Source organism: Gymnogyps californianus, chromosome 1, assembly GCF_018139145.2.
Source record: "Gymnogyps californianus isolate 813 chromosome 1, ASM1813914v2, whole genome shotgun sequence".
NCBI lineage: Eukaryota > Metazoa > Chordata > Aves > Accipitriformes > Cathartidae > Gymnogyps > Gymnogyps californianus.
Window position 1 is genome coordinate 136,680,816 of NC_059471.1, and position 21,248 is coordinate 136,702,063.

Consider the following 21,248-nt stretch of genomic DNA (forward strand, 5'->3'; position numbering starts at 1 on the left):
TAACTTTTGTAACTAATGCAACAGATGAAGTTCGGGTATCTGGAAATAAGGGAGATTACTGATGAGCTTTCTCTTCAAGTTGGTCTGAGGAAGTGCTGAAGTATATAGGTAAGAGCTGTCCCTCAGCCCCATTCACAAGTACTGAGGACTTGCAGAAGTTACACAGCCTGTCCTCAGCACACAATTTCTTTGCATTCAGCTTCAGGAGGAACATGTATATGCATTGCAGAAAGGTATTTGGTTGCCTGAGCCATGACCAGTATTGTTTGTATACCAAGAACATCACTTTCTTACTATGAAGTCTTATGCTGTAATTACTGTGCTCTGTGACTGAAGGGGAAAAAAAGACCAAAAACCTAAAAGTCCACAGTGTGTCACTAAGGTCTGAAGTGGGGAATGCAAGTGTAATGTCTCTGAAGACAATGCTAAATGCTTTGGGATATGTTCTTTAAGTAGAAGCAACTGTTTCTGTTACTGTGTTGTGGGTTTCCTTTTTTTTTTTTTTTAATAATGTGGATTACTTTCCATGGTGAAGATGAAGGGGAACAATACAATCTGCAATATCTTTTCTATAAACCACCCCAAGAAAAATCAGAAAATGCTCCGTTGTGCTAGTAAGTTTTATTGTTTGCTATGTTGATACAATTAGTTAGGATTCTACTGGATAAAACGGTCTACAGAGAGAAAATAAGGCTTGCACTGTAAAGTTCCTTCATCATAAAACTTGAGATTGAACAACTGGGCTTCTTGGAAATATTCAATCTGTACACTTCCGAGAATAGCATTCACACTGAGAGGCAGAAGGGATGTAATGCTGCACCACCGTTCCATTGGCACACTGGAGGGGAATTGTGACTATGGTTGTTTGAGTGGCGGTACAGCAGCTGCACAGGTCTTCCCATTTCCCTGTCTGAACAGAGTATCTGGTATTGCTTCTGCACTTGCCCTAAATGGAAACAAGAGATACCAGTTTGAACAGTGCCAGACCTCAGTGCAATCAGAATCCAGGTTCTTCCCTTCAAAACATCCATGCACGACTTCGCCTGGAGTTCAGTGCTTTGCTGTAAACCACAAACTCAGAAACAGGTATCTGATTCCAGAGTGTGGGGTGCTGGTCAAAGAGTAATGTCTCATGAGCATAAGTATAGGAAAGGAGAGGTGAAGGAACCGGTCACACAAAAAAAGCCTATAATTTAAAATATCATAGGTGATGTCCAGGGCTATTGTGTTGGCTTCTAAGCACATATGGTCATTGTCTCAGCTGTATGAGATCATGCAGTCAGAAAGTGCTTTAGCACAAATGTTGCAAGCCACACATCCGCTGTTGTCCTGCTGGTTGCTATTTTTCCTTGTTCTACTTGTCTGTCTACTTTACTAATTTAGACCGAGCTGTCAATGCCTGTAGCTATATGCTTTCATGATGTAAGAACAAATGGCCCACATCAAACTCTGTCAGAGTCCATTTTTTTTTTTTGTGCCTCTGTGTTCTTATTTCCGAGATTAATTTTAAAAATTGCATAGCATTATCAGGGAGGACTTCAGAAAAAATGTACTCAATACCAACGATAGCAGGAGTATTTACTTTACTCAATATATGGCCAGATTCACAAAACAAAATCTGTACTTTTGCAGGGGAAACTTCAATACATATGACTTTATGGCTAAAGACCTGATTACCACTGACTTTGTGGACAGAACAAGCAGTCAAGAATTTGTTTTTATTTTTTCTTTAATGAAAAATAAGTGTTTTTGTTGTTGTTCTTAAAGCTTCCACTCTTATTAAGACTTATGTAGCAAATGAAGGTCCTTTGCCAGGTGGCTATCTGAAAAGCCTGGGCATGTATGCTCTTAATACTTTTCCTCCCTGTTCCCCTTCTTTTCCCAGTAGCTACGGGAAAGATAGAGACTCATTTTGCCTACTGCCTTAACTAAAGGGAATATTCAAGGGGCTGGGTGTAACCCATCTTCTTGACAGACATCCTTGTATGCCATAGTTTGGATTATGTACAAGGGTTGTATACAATCCTTGTATGAAACATGGTTATCTCAGATTGAGCAGTTGTCCTGCTATAATCCAGTCTGGGAAGAGAATGTCATCTTTGGTTCCCAATCTTAGAGAGATGGGAACATCCAGAAGGGAAGCTATGTTCCTGTTTCAAATGGAATTTGCTCTATAAGGTGTAAGCAGTGATGGGTAGGAAATTAAACTTTTAATCTGATTATGGAAGAAATGCACAAGACATGCAGAACACAACAGCTTAGTGAGCAGACTAATGGAGGAGTCATAGAGCTTATAGAACACAGAAGTCAAATCATAGCGCTCAAGTTTAAATGTCTGTTAAAGTATCATGCAGCTAAATAACTATTTACACTCTCGCAAATCAACTTCAGAGCCTGAAGAGGGATATGCTTCTGATGGAACCAAGGAAGAGTGGTATGAACAAAGCCTTTATGCCTTAGTGTATGTGTCTTTTTTCATGCTGGCTTGGATAGGGAAAATTCAGGATCACCAAATTACTTTAGGAAATAAGTGCCAATGAGGTTTACACTGTTTGGGTGAATCAATGAGAAGGACAGAAACTGATGTGTCACTTATTGAAGTGAAGCCATAGTGGAGGCAAAGGTTTCCCTTGTGGAAGAGAGAAAGGGGGCAAGGTCAGGTCTTGGGGCTGGGGGGTGCTTTTGTTATTTACCTCACAATGAGAAATAGGCACTTCCTTTTCAGCCATACATCCATTGATATTCCTATACTGCAGTCTGGTACTTACTGGTCGACATTCCACTTCCACACCTACCAAGTTAAAAAAAAAAGAAAAAAAAAGTGTTTGACAGTGCTGACAATTGCTTTTTTTAACTCCCTTCCCCTTATTACTGAAATTGCTGTTAGTGACATGTCATTACTGGTAAGATCCCTAGCATGAGAATTAGGTGTGTCTCCTTAGAGTAATTAATGTAGGGCTGTGTGACTATATCACACTACAGCCCTAAAATTCCACTGGAGAGCAGGATTTCCCTCATGTTTCTTTTCAATTGACTGCTTTGTTTTAAAGTCACCTTGCCACCTAACGTCTGCCTTTTACCTATTGGCTTCTGTGTTAAGATAACTCTCCCTCTAACGATAGCTCAATGGTACATCGGGCAAGCAGGTGCACAGGAAAAAAGATGACACACATGGGAACCCAAATAACCTGATCACAGAAACAGAGCACCCTGACCTGGCTATTCCGGGGGCTGTCACAGGAGACAGATCCCATTGTCTTGGGATGATGCCCTTCAAGATGAGTTAGTGGGAGCAGCTCTCCAGATCACTTTACAGACTGAGGTGGGTCACTGCCTTCAGGACTGTGTGGGGTGGGAGTCCTTATGCGATGGGGATAGGGAAGAACATTTTGGGATTCTACAAGACTTACTTATCATTGGATTTTTAGGGGAGGAACCAAAAGTAGGGGAAGAGAGGGATTAAGGCGGTTTGGTGAGGAACAAGCATGGGAAAATGGATGGATAAAGGCATAAAGGGGGCTGGTTGCATGTTAAACAGCCGCTGGTCCATACTTTTGTCTGATCTTGCCCTACGTTTGATCACTGCAGTCTGTCCTGTCTTCTTACTAAACTCCATTTCTAACTACTTGTCCTGCGTGATGGACTCTCTGTTCTGTGTGGATGTGTGTGTATGGAGGTGTAAGTGCCAGCAACTGGAATTGGACCACAGGTCATGGGGCCCATGAGTCTAGGTTAGCAGGGATGCAGGACCAGTTACTGGACAGATGTGAGTGCCTAAGACCACTAAGGGCCTTCATCCTGATCAGCCAGAGGGGAGATCTGGATGAGAATGTGGGTGCCGTTTGTGTTTGCCAGAGTACTCTGTGTTTCTGTGTGTGTACGTAAAGAATGGGTGTGTGCATGTTGTATACATGTGTTTGTGACTATTATACATGCTCAGCCTCACTGTTGCCTGGACCTGGGGACATGGAGCTGTGGCAGCCTCGCCTCTATCAGGCTCCTACATTTGACAACTTCTAATAGTCCTTGCACGTGTGGTGGATTTTGCAGAAAACTAACGTGGCAAAAAGAAAAACTAGGAAAAAAAAAATTAGAAAACTAATTCTGTGAAAATCTAACTTTGGGTCAATGGGAATTTTTCCATTGTCTTCAGTAAGTCATGAAATACTCTGATACTTGTTTTCCAATACTTTTTGCTCTTAGTGTTAGGTAAATTCTCCCTGGTTTTTTCCATCTAATGAGGAAGCCACACAAGAGGCAGTAGGTCTGGATTTGTTATGTGTGGAGGGTGCAAGCTGAAGGAATCTGCTGATGCCTCTTTGTGAAGTGAGGTTGGTTTGCTATGATCTGTTAACTGCGGTAGTCGACAGTGGCTCCGCTCCTCCGCTTTTGAAGGGAACCTCACCATTGACATGCTCAAATATAGATTAATCCAGAATGTTTTGTTCTGAACACTCTTGTTTGTTTTGGTCCACATCTAAAGACTTATGAAGGAGCTAATGCTTTAAGTGGATATTTTATGCATTGCAAACAACAGTTCTTTGTAGTGTTAATATAGTCCTATGACTCTGTGTAAAGACAGGCTCCTACTTTTACTCATTTCTAGCTAACCAATGGAATTTCTGTATTTCCCAGAATACTGGACTATTTTTTACGTACTACACAACAGCATTTCAGGAAGCTGAAGGAATTCAGCTGGCCAACTGCACAACTAAGTAGATACATAAATTGAAGAGAAATGTATCCATCTTCCTAGCAGCAAACATAGCTTTCAATACCTTTTCCATGGGAATGTTAGTACCAAATTGGCTCTGTGCCTTGCTAAGGCTTTACATTTACTTAAAAAAAAAAAAAAAAAAAAGCAGCTTGAAAAGTGTTTCTGGCTCCAGGGCTGGAACTGCCAGTTCTCTTTTAATGATTTCACCACTTCATTTGATAAAACTTGTCCACCTGGAAGGAATACACAATTGTGTCCGCTCAACTGAAAACCCCAAACAAAATAATTGTCATCAGACTCAACACACCTTCATCACCTTTTTGATCCTGAATTACCGACTTGTTCTTGAGTTACTTTACTACTCTCATTTATTTTTTTTGTAGACTCTGCCTCCTTTGCAAAGGCAAGTGCTTGTAACTTAACAAGACATATGTAATTGAGATCAACAGGGAAAAGAGTTAAGAAGCGGAGATGCCACTTTTTTGTTAAGTGGGAAAATAAGGAACATCCTTTGCAAATAATCAAGTCCTTTGCTAGTACCACAAAAATCTAATGAGAAAATAAGCCTGTTCACTTATGTGCTCCTACGTACTTAAAACCTGGAACAATGCCCTCAGACACACTAATGAACTCCAATTGCCAAGGCATAACATAGAAAGGGAAACTGGCTTCTTAAACAACCTTTGCTCAAAGCCACATAGGACTCTACTGAACCAAAGGCATCACCCTGAACTGTGCTTTGAACTTGAGAGAACAAGTTCTTGGCCCAATTCTTTATGGTACTGAGGTGTCTGAAAGACAAACTCTCTCAAGACCTAGGAAGGCAATGTAACCTATATCTGTCTCTGTGTCCATGAGAAACTGATTATTTTCTTATCTGACTTTTAAGAATAATTAAATTAGTCTGGTTTTACAGTAGCTTTGCCAAACCTTGGTGTTCCTTGTAGAGTATGTAACAGACTGCATGTTGCTACTGAGTGCCCTGGTGGAAAGATATAAATACAGAGGAGAGAGAAAGAGAGTTTGGTATCTAGAAGTATCTGTTTGATTCAAAGCTATGTGTTAATCACCGTCCTTCAATTGCTAACCCATGGTTAGTTGGCTAGATGCAGTGTGTTGGCTTTTTCCTTATGAAGGGTCCTGAATAGAGAAGCGACCAGGAATAGGACTGCACTGTAATACATGACTTCTCAGTTTTGAGCTATATCCAGGCAAACATCAATGGGAATAAGGATTTGAAGGCCCATACAATATGAACAGTTTTAAGCACGTGATATTTCACTTAGATCAGTTTGCTTTTGCTGCTGCAAGGAGGTATCACTTTTAGATCACTGTAACTGTTAAATAAATATATGTATTGAGCTGTGCTCATTTGGAACTGGGTTTCTCCTCTCAATTGCAGTGACAGGCGTTCTCAATTAGTAGAGCCTGCCCACCACCCTGTCTTTTAAATGTTAAAATCTGTTTTTGTTAATAAATAATTTTCAGTATTCCTTACTTGAGGTCTGGTAGATTAACGCTCTCTTAACTAAATTACCTGTTTCAGCCATTTGATGACAGTCTATCTCAACAGCTTTCTGACTTCTATTTCTCAAGCCAGAACTCAGTGATTATACAGACAGACAATGGTTGCAAACTCTCTAGGAGTTAACGTCCTTCATCAGGGGTATTATTACAGCAGTTACTGTGCCAGTATGGTGATGGGCTGCTATGCTGGCCATCTTTTATTTATTAGCACATACATAGAGGGAAAAAAAAAAAAAAAAAAGAGACAACGGAACACAGGCAAGATGTTGATATTCTGACCTTAAAAGAGAATATCAATCTTATTACTTTTTTTTTTATTTTAAATGAGCTACAGGATTATTAATTTTTTGCTTACGAAGGAGAAAACTGAGAAGTTGTCTGTTCACAAAAGCATCAGAGATTCATTTTAGAAATGAGAACCCAACCCTGCAATCCTTCCTCATGTAAGCAAACCCTTGCTACACTCACAGCCTGACTGACATTTGGATTATCTACACAATGATGCATGAAATTAAGAGTTGCAGGACTGACTCCTAAACTGCTGAATTTAAGATGCAGGCTGTTCAATAGGAATGCACCTTTGACAAGCATTTCCCCTACCATTTTTTGGTTATTACATTATCAAAAACCAATCAAAATTACATTACTGCCACCAGGGTTTTTTTGCTAAGTTCATTTTAAGTTGATTGATTATTCATTAAGTGGTTGCCTCACATATTCAGTATCAGGTTATGTGACTTGTCAACTGGTGTGTGCAATACTGTTTCTGTTATCTTTAGATGAACAATAAAATAAAACATTCATAATTAACACCTGCATAAAATGTGGAGAGTATCTATTTCTTTCTAAGCACTTGTGAATACTGTCAAAACATGTGTTCTAGTGGACAAAACATGACAGCAGTATCCCAATCAGAGGGCGGACTTGTTCAATGGTTTCTTTTAACCACATTGCTTACCTCTGTTTCATTAAACTGCATCTTATGCAAAAAGTAGCTCCTTACCCAATAGCTTACAGTGTCTGCAATTTCCATACAAGACTTTTGGCTTATTTACTTACATGTGTCACAGCAGGTATTGCCAATTTTTGCAATTCTGCCCTAAAACAATAAAAAAAACCTTCTGTTTTCGCACAAGTAATACACATTTGTTCTGCTGGAAGAATATAAAGGTATGTTTAAAACAGGTTATTAGGCAAGAAAATTGTATTTCTATATTGTACAAAAATATAAATCTACATTAGTAATCATCTCTTTATCCATTTTACGGTTTTGAACTTGTGATTGTATTTGTTGATAGCTGATTGGAAATAATTGACTATATTAGCAAGTTCAACACCTGAAAATATTGCTTTCACCTTATATTAGGAGATTTCTAAAGTAAGGACACTGAATACAAATAAATTTCTGGGAACCAGAGTGCTAAAGCCAATAGCATTCAAGTCTTATGTCTGTTTAAGAAAGGCAGTTAAACAGTCCCTCTTGATTTTTTTAGCAATATAGATGAAAGCATGCCTATTCCACAACAGCTGAAAATGTACAGGCAAATCGTCATACAATATCACATCTATCAAATAAGTTTTAACGGCCAAAAATTTTATTTTTCTTGTTCCATTACTACCATGTAGAAAATAATTCTCAGAAATACACGTATGGTGGAAAACTACTGAAAACCCATAGTGAAAGGAAAAATGGAGAAATATTTATACTGCAGGGTGATGCCATTGTTGCACTAAACACCTGAACTTACATGCAAAATTTTGGAGGCTTTTTTAATTAAAAACCCAAAACTTTCCATCTGTAACTAGATGAAAACCACTAATTTTATAGGTGAAATAGTTCATTTTTTTGATGGGAGGAGAATAAATGTGATTTGGGAAGTTCTGGTTAAAAAGTAAACTATTCTTCACTGATTTTCAAGGAAGACCTTTAGAATATGATAACAACCCGAAGCCTGTAACATAATCCAGCATTTTTCTAAATCTTTGTTTGCATAACAAAACTGTGTGTGCTATACTGATTTCACAAAGTGAGAAATGCAGTGTAGAAGCTTTATTCTTCCTGCATTATACAAATCAAATCCTCCATTTGCTTGATGTGTAGGTAGAGAGGTTTGGGCACAAGCTTTGTTAAAGATTTCCTGCTTCCTGTCGTGCCCAAGAAAATGGGGACAGGCAGATATAAATACCTGTGTGATGCTAGATGAGCAAAAGCAGGACCCTATATGTGCTACACCGCAACCTGCACTCTGTTCCTCAGTGTATGGCTAATCTCAAATCACAGGAAAGACAGGTGGACATGTTGAGCGGGGTTTTTATTATACTATTATACCAAACAACCGCAAATGTGGAAGTTTGAGCTCTTCCTACAGCATTGTGAAAATTCCTTTCCATAACCTCATACAAGGGTAGAGAAAAAATGTCTTAGCATTTCATATGCAAATTCATAGAAAAAAAAGGGCTGATCTGACTGTTTTCTCAGTTTGTGTAATTATCCACACAGTTTTGCTCTGGATACCAACCTGAAAACATTGTTAGAACAACAATTTTCTTATGTTTGCTGCTTCATATGGAACAGAATTACTGCAAGCTCAGCATCTCCCCTGCAGTATGGTCCCACATAAAACCAGCATTTAAAAATATATAAAATATATAAAATATATATAAAATAAAGAAAACTTAGATTTTTCTGAATTTCATAGAAAGTTCAAATTCAGTTTAGCCAAGGTGCTGGGAGAGGGTTGGGGTTTCCCACCCTAATACACATAAGGTACTTATATACAGAACCATAACAGAGTCTATTAGGAAACCTGGAAACAGGACCCATTTCACTACTTACTCCTTCAGCCAAACATCTTCTGGCATCAAATGGAGGACAGCCAGTGATTCTCCTTTCCCAGATAAATTCCCCTTTCTCATTTACTTTGCAGGAGTGACTATCACAGCCATCCTGAAGTGATTCATTTGGCTGTAAAGATTTAAGGGCTGTTAGCTTTACACAGAAACAACACGGGACAGTAAGTTTTCAGGATACTATACAACTTGACTATTCCTTTACTGATATTTCAATTAAAGTACCATGGTGGTGAAGTTTATAAAACAGGGAAATCTTTAGTAAACAGAATTATTTATCAGCAAAGTCATCATCTTCTATTTACTTCCATAGCCATATTGATTACAGCTCGGTCAAGACTGCCAAAACCTGACCTTTTTCAGCTCTTAACAGGGAAGACATTTCCATTAACTTAAAAGAAAAACTTGTCTAAGAGAGAGAGCTGGGATTTTGGCCTATGAACTGTCTTTTAAAGAGACATATATATGAATATTTAACTTCTGGCTGAGTTGGGAGCTTCTTTAAAAAAATACATAAAACCACTCCTCCACCCAGAATCATAGCATCATTTAGGTTGGAAAAAACCTTTAAGATCATCAAGTCCAACCATAAACCTAACACTGCCAAGTCCATCACTAAACCATGTCCCTAAATGCCACATCTACATGTCTTCTAAATACCTCCAGGGATGGTGACTCAACCACTTCCCTGGGCAGCCTGTTCCAATGCTTGCCAACTCTTTTGGTGAAGAAATTTTTCCTAATATCCAATCTAAACCTCTCCTGGTGCAACTTGAGGCCATTTCCTCTCGTCCTATCACTTGTTACTTGGGAAAAGAGACCAACACCCACCTCGCTACAACCTCCTTTCAGGTAGCTGTAGAGAGTGATAAGGTCTCCCCTGAGCCTCCTTTTCTCCAGACTAAACAACCCCAGTTCCCTCAGCTGCTCCTCATAAGACTTATGCTCTAGACCCTTCAACAGCTTTGTTGCTCTTCCCATACTCTCCCCATCTAAAACTTAGATCAGGAATGGAATAAAATAAAATGTTATATGCTGTTTCTTATGACAAGCTGATGGGTTTTAACCAGAAAAATACCCACTCCTGTTTAAGAACCTATCATGCTGGAGAAATTTTTCAAAATTCACATTTTCAACTTAAATTATCCATTTCTCATTTAAAATGAGAGGTTTTTAATTTCCTCTAAGTAGTTGTTTGAGCTCATATTCCAGTTAAAGTTCCTTAATAATAGTCATGCTTGCAGGTGTATCTAGAATGTCCCTCTAGAATTTTGCACTGTGGTATGAAGTTGCCTTTTTTTCATTTACAAACAACAACAAAAAAAGAACTTTCTTGAGAAACCATTCTGAGATAAAAAAGAAAAGGCACTAGTAATACCATGCTGCCTAACCAAAAAGGAGGAAAAAAAATCACTTTCCTTGGGTTCACCAGAAGTCTGTGCTACATTTACATTTAGTCATAAACAAATAAAAGAAAGAGTTCTTAAAACTTACCTGAAGGTATTTAAGCCTTCCGTCTCTCAGCCTGATGCCACATGAAGTTGGCACACATTTTCCACAGCAAGAGCCAGGGATTTCCTGCCTTCTGTAATTCTAGAAGGTAAAGGACATTTTTCTGGGTTTATTTTGTTTTAAGCATGCTTCCTACACTTATTTGTAGAGGGTTTTTTTTTTTTTTAAATTCAGTGGACAAAGTGATAGCCAGCAAAATGCTTTTTTAAACAGTAGGACTAGACTAGCTTAATCTAATTAGTTGCATACTTCTGATTTCTGTTTTATAAAGGCTGGCATTAATCCTTGTACTGATTTATTATTCAATAGGGAGAAAAGTTTATTTCTAAGTACAAAGCCTCCTGCATCCACTAAATTCAATATTCTTTGACTGTAACAGTTGCAAAGTCAGGTCCACTAAACAACACATGACAGTCAGAGAGGGTAAGAAACTTATTTAAATGTTTTGAGTGACATACAGTTCACATTTGTGGTGTGCAGGAGCTTCTCTGTAAAGCTAACTACACAGTTCAACTTGGAAAAGTAGTTTGAAGTGCTTAAACTAGGAGAAAAGGGCAAGATAACCAGTAAGCAGTGGGCAGGGAAAGGGGAGCATAAGGCTAAGGTGGAAAATTTGGACTATGGAAAAAAAAAGAAAATGACCTGATAAAACAAGAAAGTAAAAAAGAGCATCAGAGAGGGCATGATATAATAAAATGAAAAATGAGAGAAAGAAAGAAAGAAAAGAGGAATAATGGAGCCCCACAAATGGCACAGGAAGGAAAAAACAGTCGCAGGGAAAGGAGCATGGGAGAATGAGCAGCACTAGATGGAGAGGAAGAAAGGTATAGAGTGGGTAATGGAAATTAAAAAAAAAAAAAACAGAAAGGAACTGAGTTAACACATGAAGTGTCCCACAGTAACGTCTCCAGCTGCTATACATAACCAACAGCTGCTTATGATGAGCTGAACTTTTTTAAGACAACAAACACTTTCTGGTTGAGTGAAGGCATGCATGTTATCCATATGTTTTTTATAGAAAAAGAATTTGGGGAGGGTGGGGGGTTACTATTAAATCATTGGAAGAAAACATAGTTCATTGTTATTTAGGTGAACTTGCTCTACTAGCAAAAGTGTGAGCACCTGAAGTAGGTCATAAAATGACCAAAAAAAATGACCCTGATGAGCAGGATATGCTGCAGTTGGCTGCACTTCAATTACCAGTGCATTTACTTTCACAGCTTCAGCATCCAGCAGGTGCTCTTGAGAGAGTATATACTCTTAACTCATGATTTTATCCATTATGAAGGAATTGCTTTTAATCTGGGTATACCATGAAATCAATGACTCTGAGACAGGAAAGATCCCAAGTATGTGTGTGAATCCCACTGGCCTTAGGGGGATGAAGACATTCTGTATCTTATTTGATATTTTTTTCCCCTCAAGCTCCGCAGATTCATTACAATGGCTACAAAGGGATACATACACCTAGACCTGCAACCTCCCTTGGGTAGCTGCACATCTCCTAAACACAAGTTCATAGTGCTTAATAAGCCCAACTGGAAATTACCCTTTCTTCAGGGTTTTTTGTTTAGTCTGTACTTTTGGGTCAGGTGGGGGAAAGGAGCTGTTTGGGAATTGTGTGGGTGGTGAAAGAAGCAGGAGAGGAATGTTCCCCCATTTTTTTACCATGTATTTTAGTGATTCCTCTACCTTTAATTTCTACAGCTGGCTTCTTGCATTGAAAAGCAAGAATTGATGTTTGTGTATTTTTGTGTGGGAATATACATATGCACACATGTTTCTGGCCACAGATTCATTCTAGTGTATCTGGGTTTTTTTCATTGATCTGCCAGATTGTATTTTGTGGAAGTGAGGAAGATGCTCAGCATTGAGCTTGGCCATTTATTTTCCTTTCAGAAGCCTGTGTCTGTAATCATACCTTACAGAAGGGGTGATATTAGCATCCAGAACCACACGAAGTATTCCAGATTCTCCCTTTTGTCACAGGCTACATCCATACCAGCAAATAAAGGGAGTCAAGGCCAGTTTTGTGGCCCTGCAGACAAGTGGAACGCGTATGTATGTCTAAGCTGCATTCTCCCCACAAAACAGGCTGGCCTTGGGTTGTCCTAACCCCTGACTTGTGCCTGGGCATTATTTGGAAGTTTGCTAGTTAGAACAGGCCAGCTGAGACACTGCTGACAATTCTTCAAGATAAGTGGTTGCAGGACATAATTTGAGCCTGCAGTCTCACTCTGTTTAATTTATTAGTGCAGATGAAACCTCAGAAACTTGACTTACTACATTGTCCTTTCCAGTTCTTCTTAGGGAATGAAAACTGGACTTATCCAAAACTCTGTCCCTCTCTTTTGCAGGGACCCTATCAATGTATGCCTCTCCTCGATATCAGCCAGGAATCCCATATGATCATGTTAGAGATGTCGCTTTTTGGTGCAACGGCCACTGCTTGCACAGGCCCTGGGTTTGCTTGGGCCCATTGGGCTCCATCCATTATCCAGGGAAAGGCAGAAGAGGAAGGGGCATTTAAGCCTTTTTCTGTGAAACTTAGCTGCTGGTCTGTGCTCTTCAGACAGGGGGAGATTAAGCCAGCCTCTGCAACTTGCTTAGGTCTCCTTCTACTTGAGGTATTGGTGCTAAAAGAGAAAACTACATGACTGAACAGAACTAGTCCGGCACTTCGGTCACACTGTTGGTCAGTGGAGTAAAAATGGGAGCTATTTGCCTCTGGCTTTCCCAGCCAAGCTCATTCCTTGCAGATGATGGCAGCAAAGCAGCAGCAGAGACTTCAGAAAGGCTAGTGGAACTTATGGGGACAATCACCTCAAATCACCTAAGGCATGGCTGGGAACCAAACAGAAATATTATTGAGCCCGGCTATTAGACAGTTTGCAATAGTCATAGGAAAGCCCTGAAGCATGGAGATCTGGCTGAGCTGCTGGTCCCTGGAGGGACAGTAATACTGTAGGAAAGGAGACACAGCAGTTTCTGTTGTAAATGATTTGCCAAACCTTATTTTGCCCTAAAGGTAAGTAGTCTAAAATACACAATAAAATGTGCCTGTGGATCTGAGTACTATGAAAAGTTACCTTTCCTACACTGTGGATTTAGATCACATTTGGTATATTTCATCTAATTCAGGGAAAGAAGAACACACGGCCATGACTCCTCAGAAAAACTTGAAGAAATGCAACAGGTCCCAGAGTTGTACAGAACATAAATTGGTGTATACGATGAAGAACACAACCTTCTCATCAGACACATTCTTAACCAGAACATCCAGACCACTTGCACTTACTATTGGGCATGGTTCACAGCTTAATTTTGTACATGTCAGACTATATCTCTGAGAAGATGTTGACTGGAGGGAGCAGAAACATGTTGTGCATTGATCCACCATCAGGCGTCTCCATGGCTGAAACATTAGAACCAGTTTGTAAGTCAGTGACTGTCTCTTCAGCAAAACTGAAATAAATGAGCAATTTTATCTAGGTTAAATCTCTTTCTTCAAATCTTGCATTGCAATTCTTTGCAAGAGAAAACAGAAAACTGATGCCTCCACTTTCCAGAGACCCAAATTTTTGCATCTGTAATTCCACAACAAGCAGCATAGCGTGAGGTTATTTTTCAAGTAAGCCCTTTAGAATTCCTTAATCTGCGAAATGGCATTGGCATTTCTTACTTCGTTGCTTACAAAGCTGGCAAGCAAGCAAGAAACCCTTGAAAGTGATGAGGAAGATTTTGTCGTGAGCTATCCTGACTATGTGTTAGGTGGTTGCCACCAGTTCATTTTTCCTGAGTGTAATGCATGGGTTTGCCAACAAGTTTTTATTCTTGAGTCATCACAACCCACAGATCATAGGCAGAAATTACTTGTTATTGTTCTTGTAGTAATCCTGCTTAGAATCTCTAGAGGCCTAAAAGCTTAAAATTGAGAAAGGAGAAAGAAAAGCAAAACCAGCACCAGAATTACTGAGTGAAGAACAGGACTTGTCCATAGTTACAAGCAAATCAGTGGCTGAGCTGGCACACAATTCAAATTCCCTGAGCTCTTCACCAGCACCTTATTTGCTGGATCCCATCACCTTTTCAAAGCTAGCAAAAATGGCATTTAAAATGTAGAGCAAAAATGCCAAACTATTAAATGGGAAACAAAAGGATGTGGAGTTAGTAACTGGATTCCTAGCATTGAAAGGAATTCCAAATACAAAGTCTTTCTGCCTCCCAAGTGCACAGCCTTTCATTTCAACCCCAAAATAACAAACCACTATGGCTGAGGGGACAAAATGGGAGGAGTCTATTCAAGATTTTCACAAAGAACTTCTAAAACCTAATAAACAAAGTAAACAGACACTGAATATTGCTAGATTATAAAAGCTTTGAGTTGTGCTTCAAAAGTCAATGGAATGTCACTGTTCACTTCATTTGGAACTGGAATTTCCCATGCTACATACTATGCATAGCCTCAAATTCCATTTTTTTTTTTTTGTTGCACACTAGTAAACACTCATGGAACAAATGGAGCAAAACTAAGAAGCTAGCCAGAGTAACACTGTAAAGGTAATGTGTTTATGGGTAGTTCAGAGCCAATACTCCGACACATACACTGAAGGACAAATGTTCTGATTAAAGAATTCTAATTACATTGTTACTCTGCACCCCAGCACAACAGAGGTCCTCAGGCCTCAGTGGTTTTCTATAAAGCACCAGCAATAGCAATGACTTTTTTCTTGTTTTGTGGAGGTCTAGCAAAAAGATCCTCCACATACAGCATGATGGAGGTGGTAATAGCAATGGGGAGATCCCTGTCTTTTAACAACTCAGCCTGAGACCTCGACACGGGACTCTTCAGCTTTCTTGGTTTAACCTGTTATAGTGAATATTCGGTCATTAATCTGGAGGGTTAAAAGACCTCAATGGTTGCAGACACGAGGACACACTCATAACATTTTCCTATGGGAGAGGGACGGATAGCAAATGTCATATGAAAGTCCAGACTTCTTGTTTACTCTCAACATTGGAAAGCATTCAGGTACCAAAGTGATAGTTCTAGTACAGACTACATGGCCTCACAAGGGCATTCAATCCACTGACACTAGTATTGCTCTACTGGTTAGTAGCTCCACACAGGCATGTGCACGTACACACAAAAGCCTTGCAAATCCGGGAGATGTCCTCATCATGTTGACCTGTTTCAAAATACGTTAGGGTTTGTTCTGTTTACTATCATAATCATACTTAATTCAGGCCCTCTAGAAGTAAATGCTTATCACAGAATGCCTCAGTAGCTCTAGGCTTTCACATCATGAAGAATTGATATTACAATTGATATCCTCATTGGATCTTCTAATAGTTCTAACATTCCAATTAAATACAAAAAAGATAGATAAAGTTGAGTTTATACTAAAATCACTGTTACAGGCAGGAACATAGGGCTTACTAGAGACATATTGAAACAAAATCCTCACACACAAATGCCTTGAACTTTTGGCGGAAGGTCTTACCTTGATCCAAAGTTTGCATCACAGCTTAGTCCTATGATATTTATTTAATGTATTTAGGGATCAGCATGCAAATGGCTTTAACAATGGCTTTCTGCAAACAAACATAGCTTAACATGACAGAAATGAGTGAAATAATGGATTGATACATCTTTTTCCCTTTATATAATACACCTATCGTGTTTTCTTGGCTAACTTCGAATGAAATGTCAACATCTGCTAACCCAGTGTTAGTCAGTGAAACCAAAATAACCTGCATAAAGCCCAAATGCACTCAGATCTCCTTCAAAAATGCCACTCAGTAAAAGCCTGGGAAAACAGATGAGTGATATAGATAATCCTTTTGGTAAATACAGCCACCTGCTTGGAAGTCTGCAGTTAAAGCCCACAGCATTGTTAAGAACAGCAGGGTGAATGCAATACACCAAATTACTGGAATATAATATTGGTAACCAGATACAAGACAAAAATGTAAAGGGATTAAGGACACAGTCAGTTAACAGAACTGCAGTAAAAGACTCAAAACTTGGAACTATTCAGTGAATGAGTTAATGGAGCAACGTTTTCCCTTGATATAAAATGAAACTTGAAACCTATTCTTAAAGGACCCAGAATAAAGGTTTTGAAATCCAGGAAGTATAAACTTCTGTGGACACCACATCTTCCTTCCTGACCAGAACTCTGGAACAGTCATTGAAGTAGAGAATAGTGTAAGACAAAGCTGTAGTAACGCCAGCTGCTCAAAAGCTTTCAGACATATAGCTAATTAGCTTACAATAAGTCATTAAATGACGCTAGTTTAATTGAAAAGTTCATTAATTTAAGACAAGTTCTAATATAAACTCTAATTTTTTTTTTTTTTAAATCAAAATGGCCACTTTGTTTAGAAATCTTCCAAGATTATATCTCAACTTGAATTTCACACTCTCCATCCTGAGAAAATATTTTGGTAACTGTGTTGTTGAATGCTAACTTCAGTAATGCTTGACATTTGCAACAGCAAGAGCACAGAAGTAACGTAACAGCTGGGGCCTACCTACACCCTCAAATCTTGCACAGGCAGTGTTTGATAAAATGACCAATTGTCAGGAAGAAAAATAACACATTTTAAAAGTTGTATTAAAAGAAAAGAAAAAGAAAAACATTTTAAAGAAAGCTTTTATATATAGCCAGATGGCAAATAAGAATGAGTCAAAATGTAGTTTTGTGTCAGCTGAAACACTTTATGAATTCATTCCAAATTGGGAAAATTGTATTAAGAATTTTTTTCCAATATTGTAGAAGCTGAAATATACTTTATTTTTAAGTCTTCAAAATACAGATACTTCTCATTTTGCCTTTAACATGCCATTTTGTTTCAAAATTTGCTTATGCTTCATTTTAAAGTATTTTAAAATATTTTAAAATACTTGAAAATAGAACAAAGACTTTACTTGACAGGTCAGGTAGACATTTTGTTGGAAGAGAAAAAAATTAGTTGTTCATGAAAAGAACAGCATGCAACTGGAAAGACACCTTCTTTTTGCAACACAGAATATATATATATGCATATCCTATATAACAGAAGGTGGCAGGAGCTGGCAATTACTATACTGCATGACATTCTCTACAAGTATGGTCTTTATAAAATGCTACAACTAATTTTGACAACATAATATAGAGGAGACAAATAGAGGAATCAAAGAGAAAGCAGATTATTTCAGATTTTAGCACTTTAAAAGCCTTCTCCCAGTGTTCTGACAAGAAAGGCAGAGTTGTTCCTTGGATTTAATTCTACAGGGAAGTAATCCGCACACAGAATGATGGATCCTTGATGACAGGGCTTTAGCTCTAACAAACTGATAAACTTATGCCTATCAACTATGAAAAAAATCAAACCCAGAAGAAATAGGTGGAGAAAGGTTCTCTCTGCCACACCTCAAAAGTCCAAAGAAATTTGGGCAAACTTACCTTTTAAATAAATGAAAAAGAAAGACATACGTTGACAATGCAGGAATACATAGGTTAAAACTTAGGTTAAATGACTAAAGAGGACCTGTTTCCCTGGGGGATGATGAGAATATTTAGAGCTCTTTGACACCAGAGGTGCTGCCAGAATATGGATTTAGGGAAACAATGGACAATTGACAGAGCTCTCCAAAGATAAATTCGGCATAAATGAGATCAGATGCTTAACTCCCATCATTCCCACTGTCATGGGCTGGGTTAAACATGTCTTAATCTATCCATTAAATATGCAGTTGAGAAAAAATTTCCTCTGAGGGTATATCAGCAGGGATCTTGAAAGGGGACAGAGGTCAAACAGCGAGGAAGCTCAGCTTTCCTGTTCCTGCTAATAGCCAAGGAGGGATACCCCTCCATCCACACAGGTGGAGCAAGAGTCTCCATCCTCTTTTAATCTGCCTTATCCTCTAGGTAGAATACGGGAAGTTTTTGCTTCCCTGAAGTGGGCAAGGATCATTTCTGAGATTATCCCTCGCAGATAGTTTCCTGTGTGTTTGGTAGCCTGCAAGTCATTACACAACGCAGATTACCACAGTTTCTAAGCACTTTTCTCAAGCATCCTTTCAAGATAAGGAAACATTACTGTCCCCATTTTGCACAGACACTCATTGTCATATAGGAAGACTGTGGCAGGGTCATGAACTGGACCTACACGTGCTGAGCCCCTTGCCATTCCTTTTACCCCAAGGTCTCACTTGCAGAGATTCTGTCTGAACAAAGCTGCCCTGTATGCTTTTGTGTATTCTGGCAAGTTTGTGTTCTTCAAAAGCTCATTCATATATCTAAATATCTTACCATCACAGCAAATAAAAGGAATTGTGTCTTACCCCAATAACAGTGCCATTCAAAGGACAACCATTCAGGGGTACTGAAAAAGAAGATAATATTCCATTTAGCATTAGCATTATCATGACATTACCAAGATTTAATAAACCACAGGTATGCTTTTTTGACTTATTGGAGTTCCAACTGAGGACATTTAGATCCAGTTTCACTGTAAAGACGCATAATTGAGCCTTCTTACATTATACCTTGAAAGATAGCAATTTGCCAGTTACCCTGAATTCCACCTCCAAATATCTCTTGCTGAGCTGTTTTCTAACAAGTACGTGGCACAGTATAAATTTTCCCCTCCAGTTCAAGCCTCGCACTCTCAGAAGATGCACTCAGGTTTTCTGCAAGTTACAGTGCGTATTTCCCCTCCTCTCCCACTACTAGCTCCTCACCCTGTGGTTGTAACTTGTCAGTTAAACATGACTGGGAGACTTCCCAGACTGAGGCCAATTAGCCAAATCTTCTGATTTGGACTTTTGACCCAAGTCTATGCTAGGAAATGGCCACAGCCACAATGCTCAGAGACATGCAGAAGACAGCATGGCTGCATGCAAACTCCCTGTTCATAGCAGGCACTGGGGAGAGTGTTGAACCTTCCTAGGCCGACAGCATCTCAAGACCTCTTTTAAATGCTTAACAATGCAGGCTAGAGCTGTAGAAGTATAGCCTGGTCTGTCTCTCTGAAGCAATGCAAAATAGCTTCAACAGTACGTAGTTCAAGAGGCGACAGCGAACATCAGTTGGAAAGAGAAAGTAATAGCAACAGGTGCTATTGTACTCAATGTCTAAATTATACAGGAGAGCTTCAAAGTAGTACTATACTGGCATAACATGGACTTTTGAAATTGCTGTTGAAAAACAGGAGATCAACACTTGAAGTGATTCATTCTCTAGTGATTCCGTTTCTCATACACAAAACCTTACCACATCTGCAGGAAGGACAGCAGTCTATTATTTGGTCACAGCGTAGTTCAGTTCCCTCTGGACAGTCAGGCACATCCATTTGAGAGCAAGAAAGATTCTTTTGCTGCACGAAAACCTCATTGTTCACCTGGACACACTCATTGATAATGCAATGGTTGAAGGGGGATCGCCACTCTGTGCCGACCTGATGGGAAATTATAAAAGGATTATAGGCAGCAGTATTTGTGCCACTGGATAGAGGGAAGACCCCCACAGCCAGCATGCTGGTTTGTAAAAAGCACGTTCACTGCATCAGGAACAGTCTGTCACTCAACCGTTCTCCATAAATCCTTACCACAACAATCAGTTTATAGAACAGTCTGCTGCTTGGTGTGTAGAGTATAGGAGTTACAGGAGTATCCTTAAGGTGAAAAATAAAGGGGCAGGTGAAGAATAAAAAGCACTCTTAACTAGATTTAAGTCTACATTTGTTAGCCGGTAGCTGGCTGCACTGTATTGCGCTGTAGCCAAGCTGAACCTGTTTTTGCTGGAACCTGCTGCAAATCAGCTCTACTAAGCCCAAAGGAGGCTTTGGCAATAGGCTCTCGACCTGAAAATACTTGCTAATGTAGAAGAGATCGATTCTGTTGACAGTCCTACTGATTATAATCACCCATGGGTCAGAGAAGGTGGGAACTTCAAAAGCTATTATGGGAAGAGACATCACCACAGGCCAGAAAGAAGATGCTGTCACAGTTCAACGCTGGGAGGAGCTGATCACTGCTTTGAAGCTGTGTGCCTCCACTGTTAACACCCTTTGAATACACTTCAAGAACAGTGAAAGTGAAAATCAGATCCCCAACTCCAGTAAACTCAAACATCTTTGCTCAGAAAGTTAGGGAATACTTTCCTCTCATATGTTAAATACTTAGTTCTTTGTGAATGACAAGAGTTGAAAGACGACACAGCAAGAAAGAGACAGCAGAGTATAAGGATCTATTACTTCATTAGGACAACAGAAATCAGTAAGACATGGTGGGTCATTAAAATAGGCCTTCTGAAGGTTTGTTTTAGGAAGCAGAGAAGAATATTGATCCACATTAAGAAATACCCTTGGTAAAATCAGGGAAGAGGCAGGCTGCAAAATGATACATTAACATTTTTTAAGACAGCAGCAGACTGCCTTTGTAAAAGAAGCAATTAAAAAGTTAATATTAAATATGTGAACAGGAGATGTAGACGAAAATGCAGACACATTATAAAGAACAACACTTAGGGAAGAAAAGATGGGGAGAAGCTCTATTATTTTAAACATATTTAACTTACTGTTCATGCCTTTGTTGAATCCAAAGCTCTGCATAGGATTAAGCAATTTAATGCTACTGGGGCAGGCAAAGGCT

At 39.2% G+C, this 21,248-nt stretch overlaps 1 protein-coding gene across 1 annotated transcript in view; it reads right to left on the reverse strand.

The window, feature by feature from the left end:
* Positions 1-606: 606 nt before the first annotated feature.
* The window catches only part of VWF (von Willebrand factor), a 144,749-nt gene continuing 124,107 nt past the window's right edge, over positions 607-21,248 (reverse strand). The window contains exons 44-51 of the mRNA XM_050915926.1: positions 19,870-20,053; positions 18,939-18,979; positions 13,905-14,021; positions 10,589-10,687; positions 9,081-9,209; positions 7,304-7,343; positions 2,694-2,791; positions 607-946 (exon numbers count right to left, since the gene is read on the reverse strand). Of these exons, the coding sequence (XP_050771883.1) occupies positions 758-946; positions 2,694-2,791; positions 7,304-7,343; positions 9,081-9,209; positions 10,589-10,687; positions 13,905-14,021; positions 18,939-18,979; positions 19,870-20,053 (897 nt within the window). The 3' untranslated portion in view covers positions 607-757. The remainder of the gene's footprint in view (positions 947-2,693; positions 2,792-7,303; positions 7,344-9,080; positions 9,210-10,588; positions 10,688-13,904; positions 14,022-18,938; positions 18,980-19,869; positions 20,054-21,248) is intronic.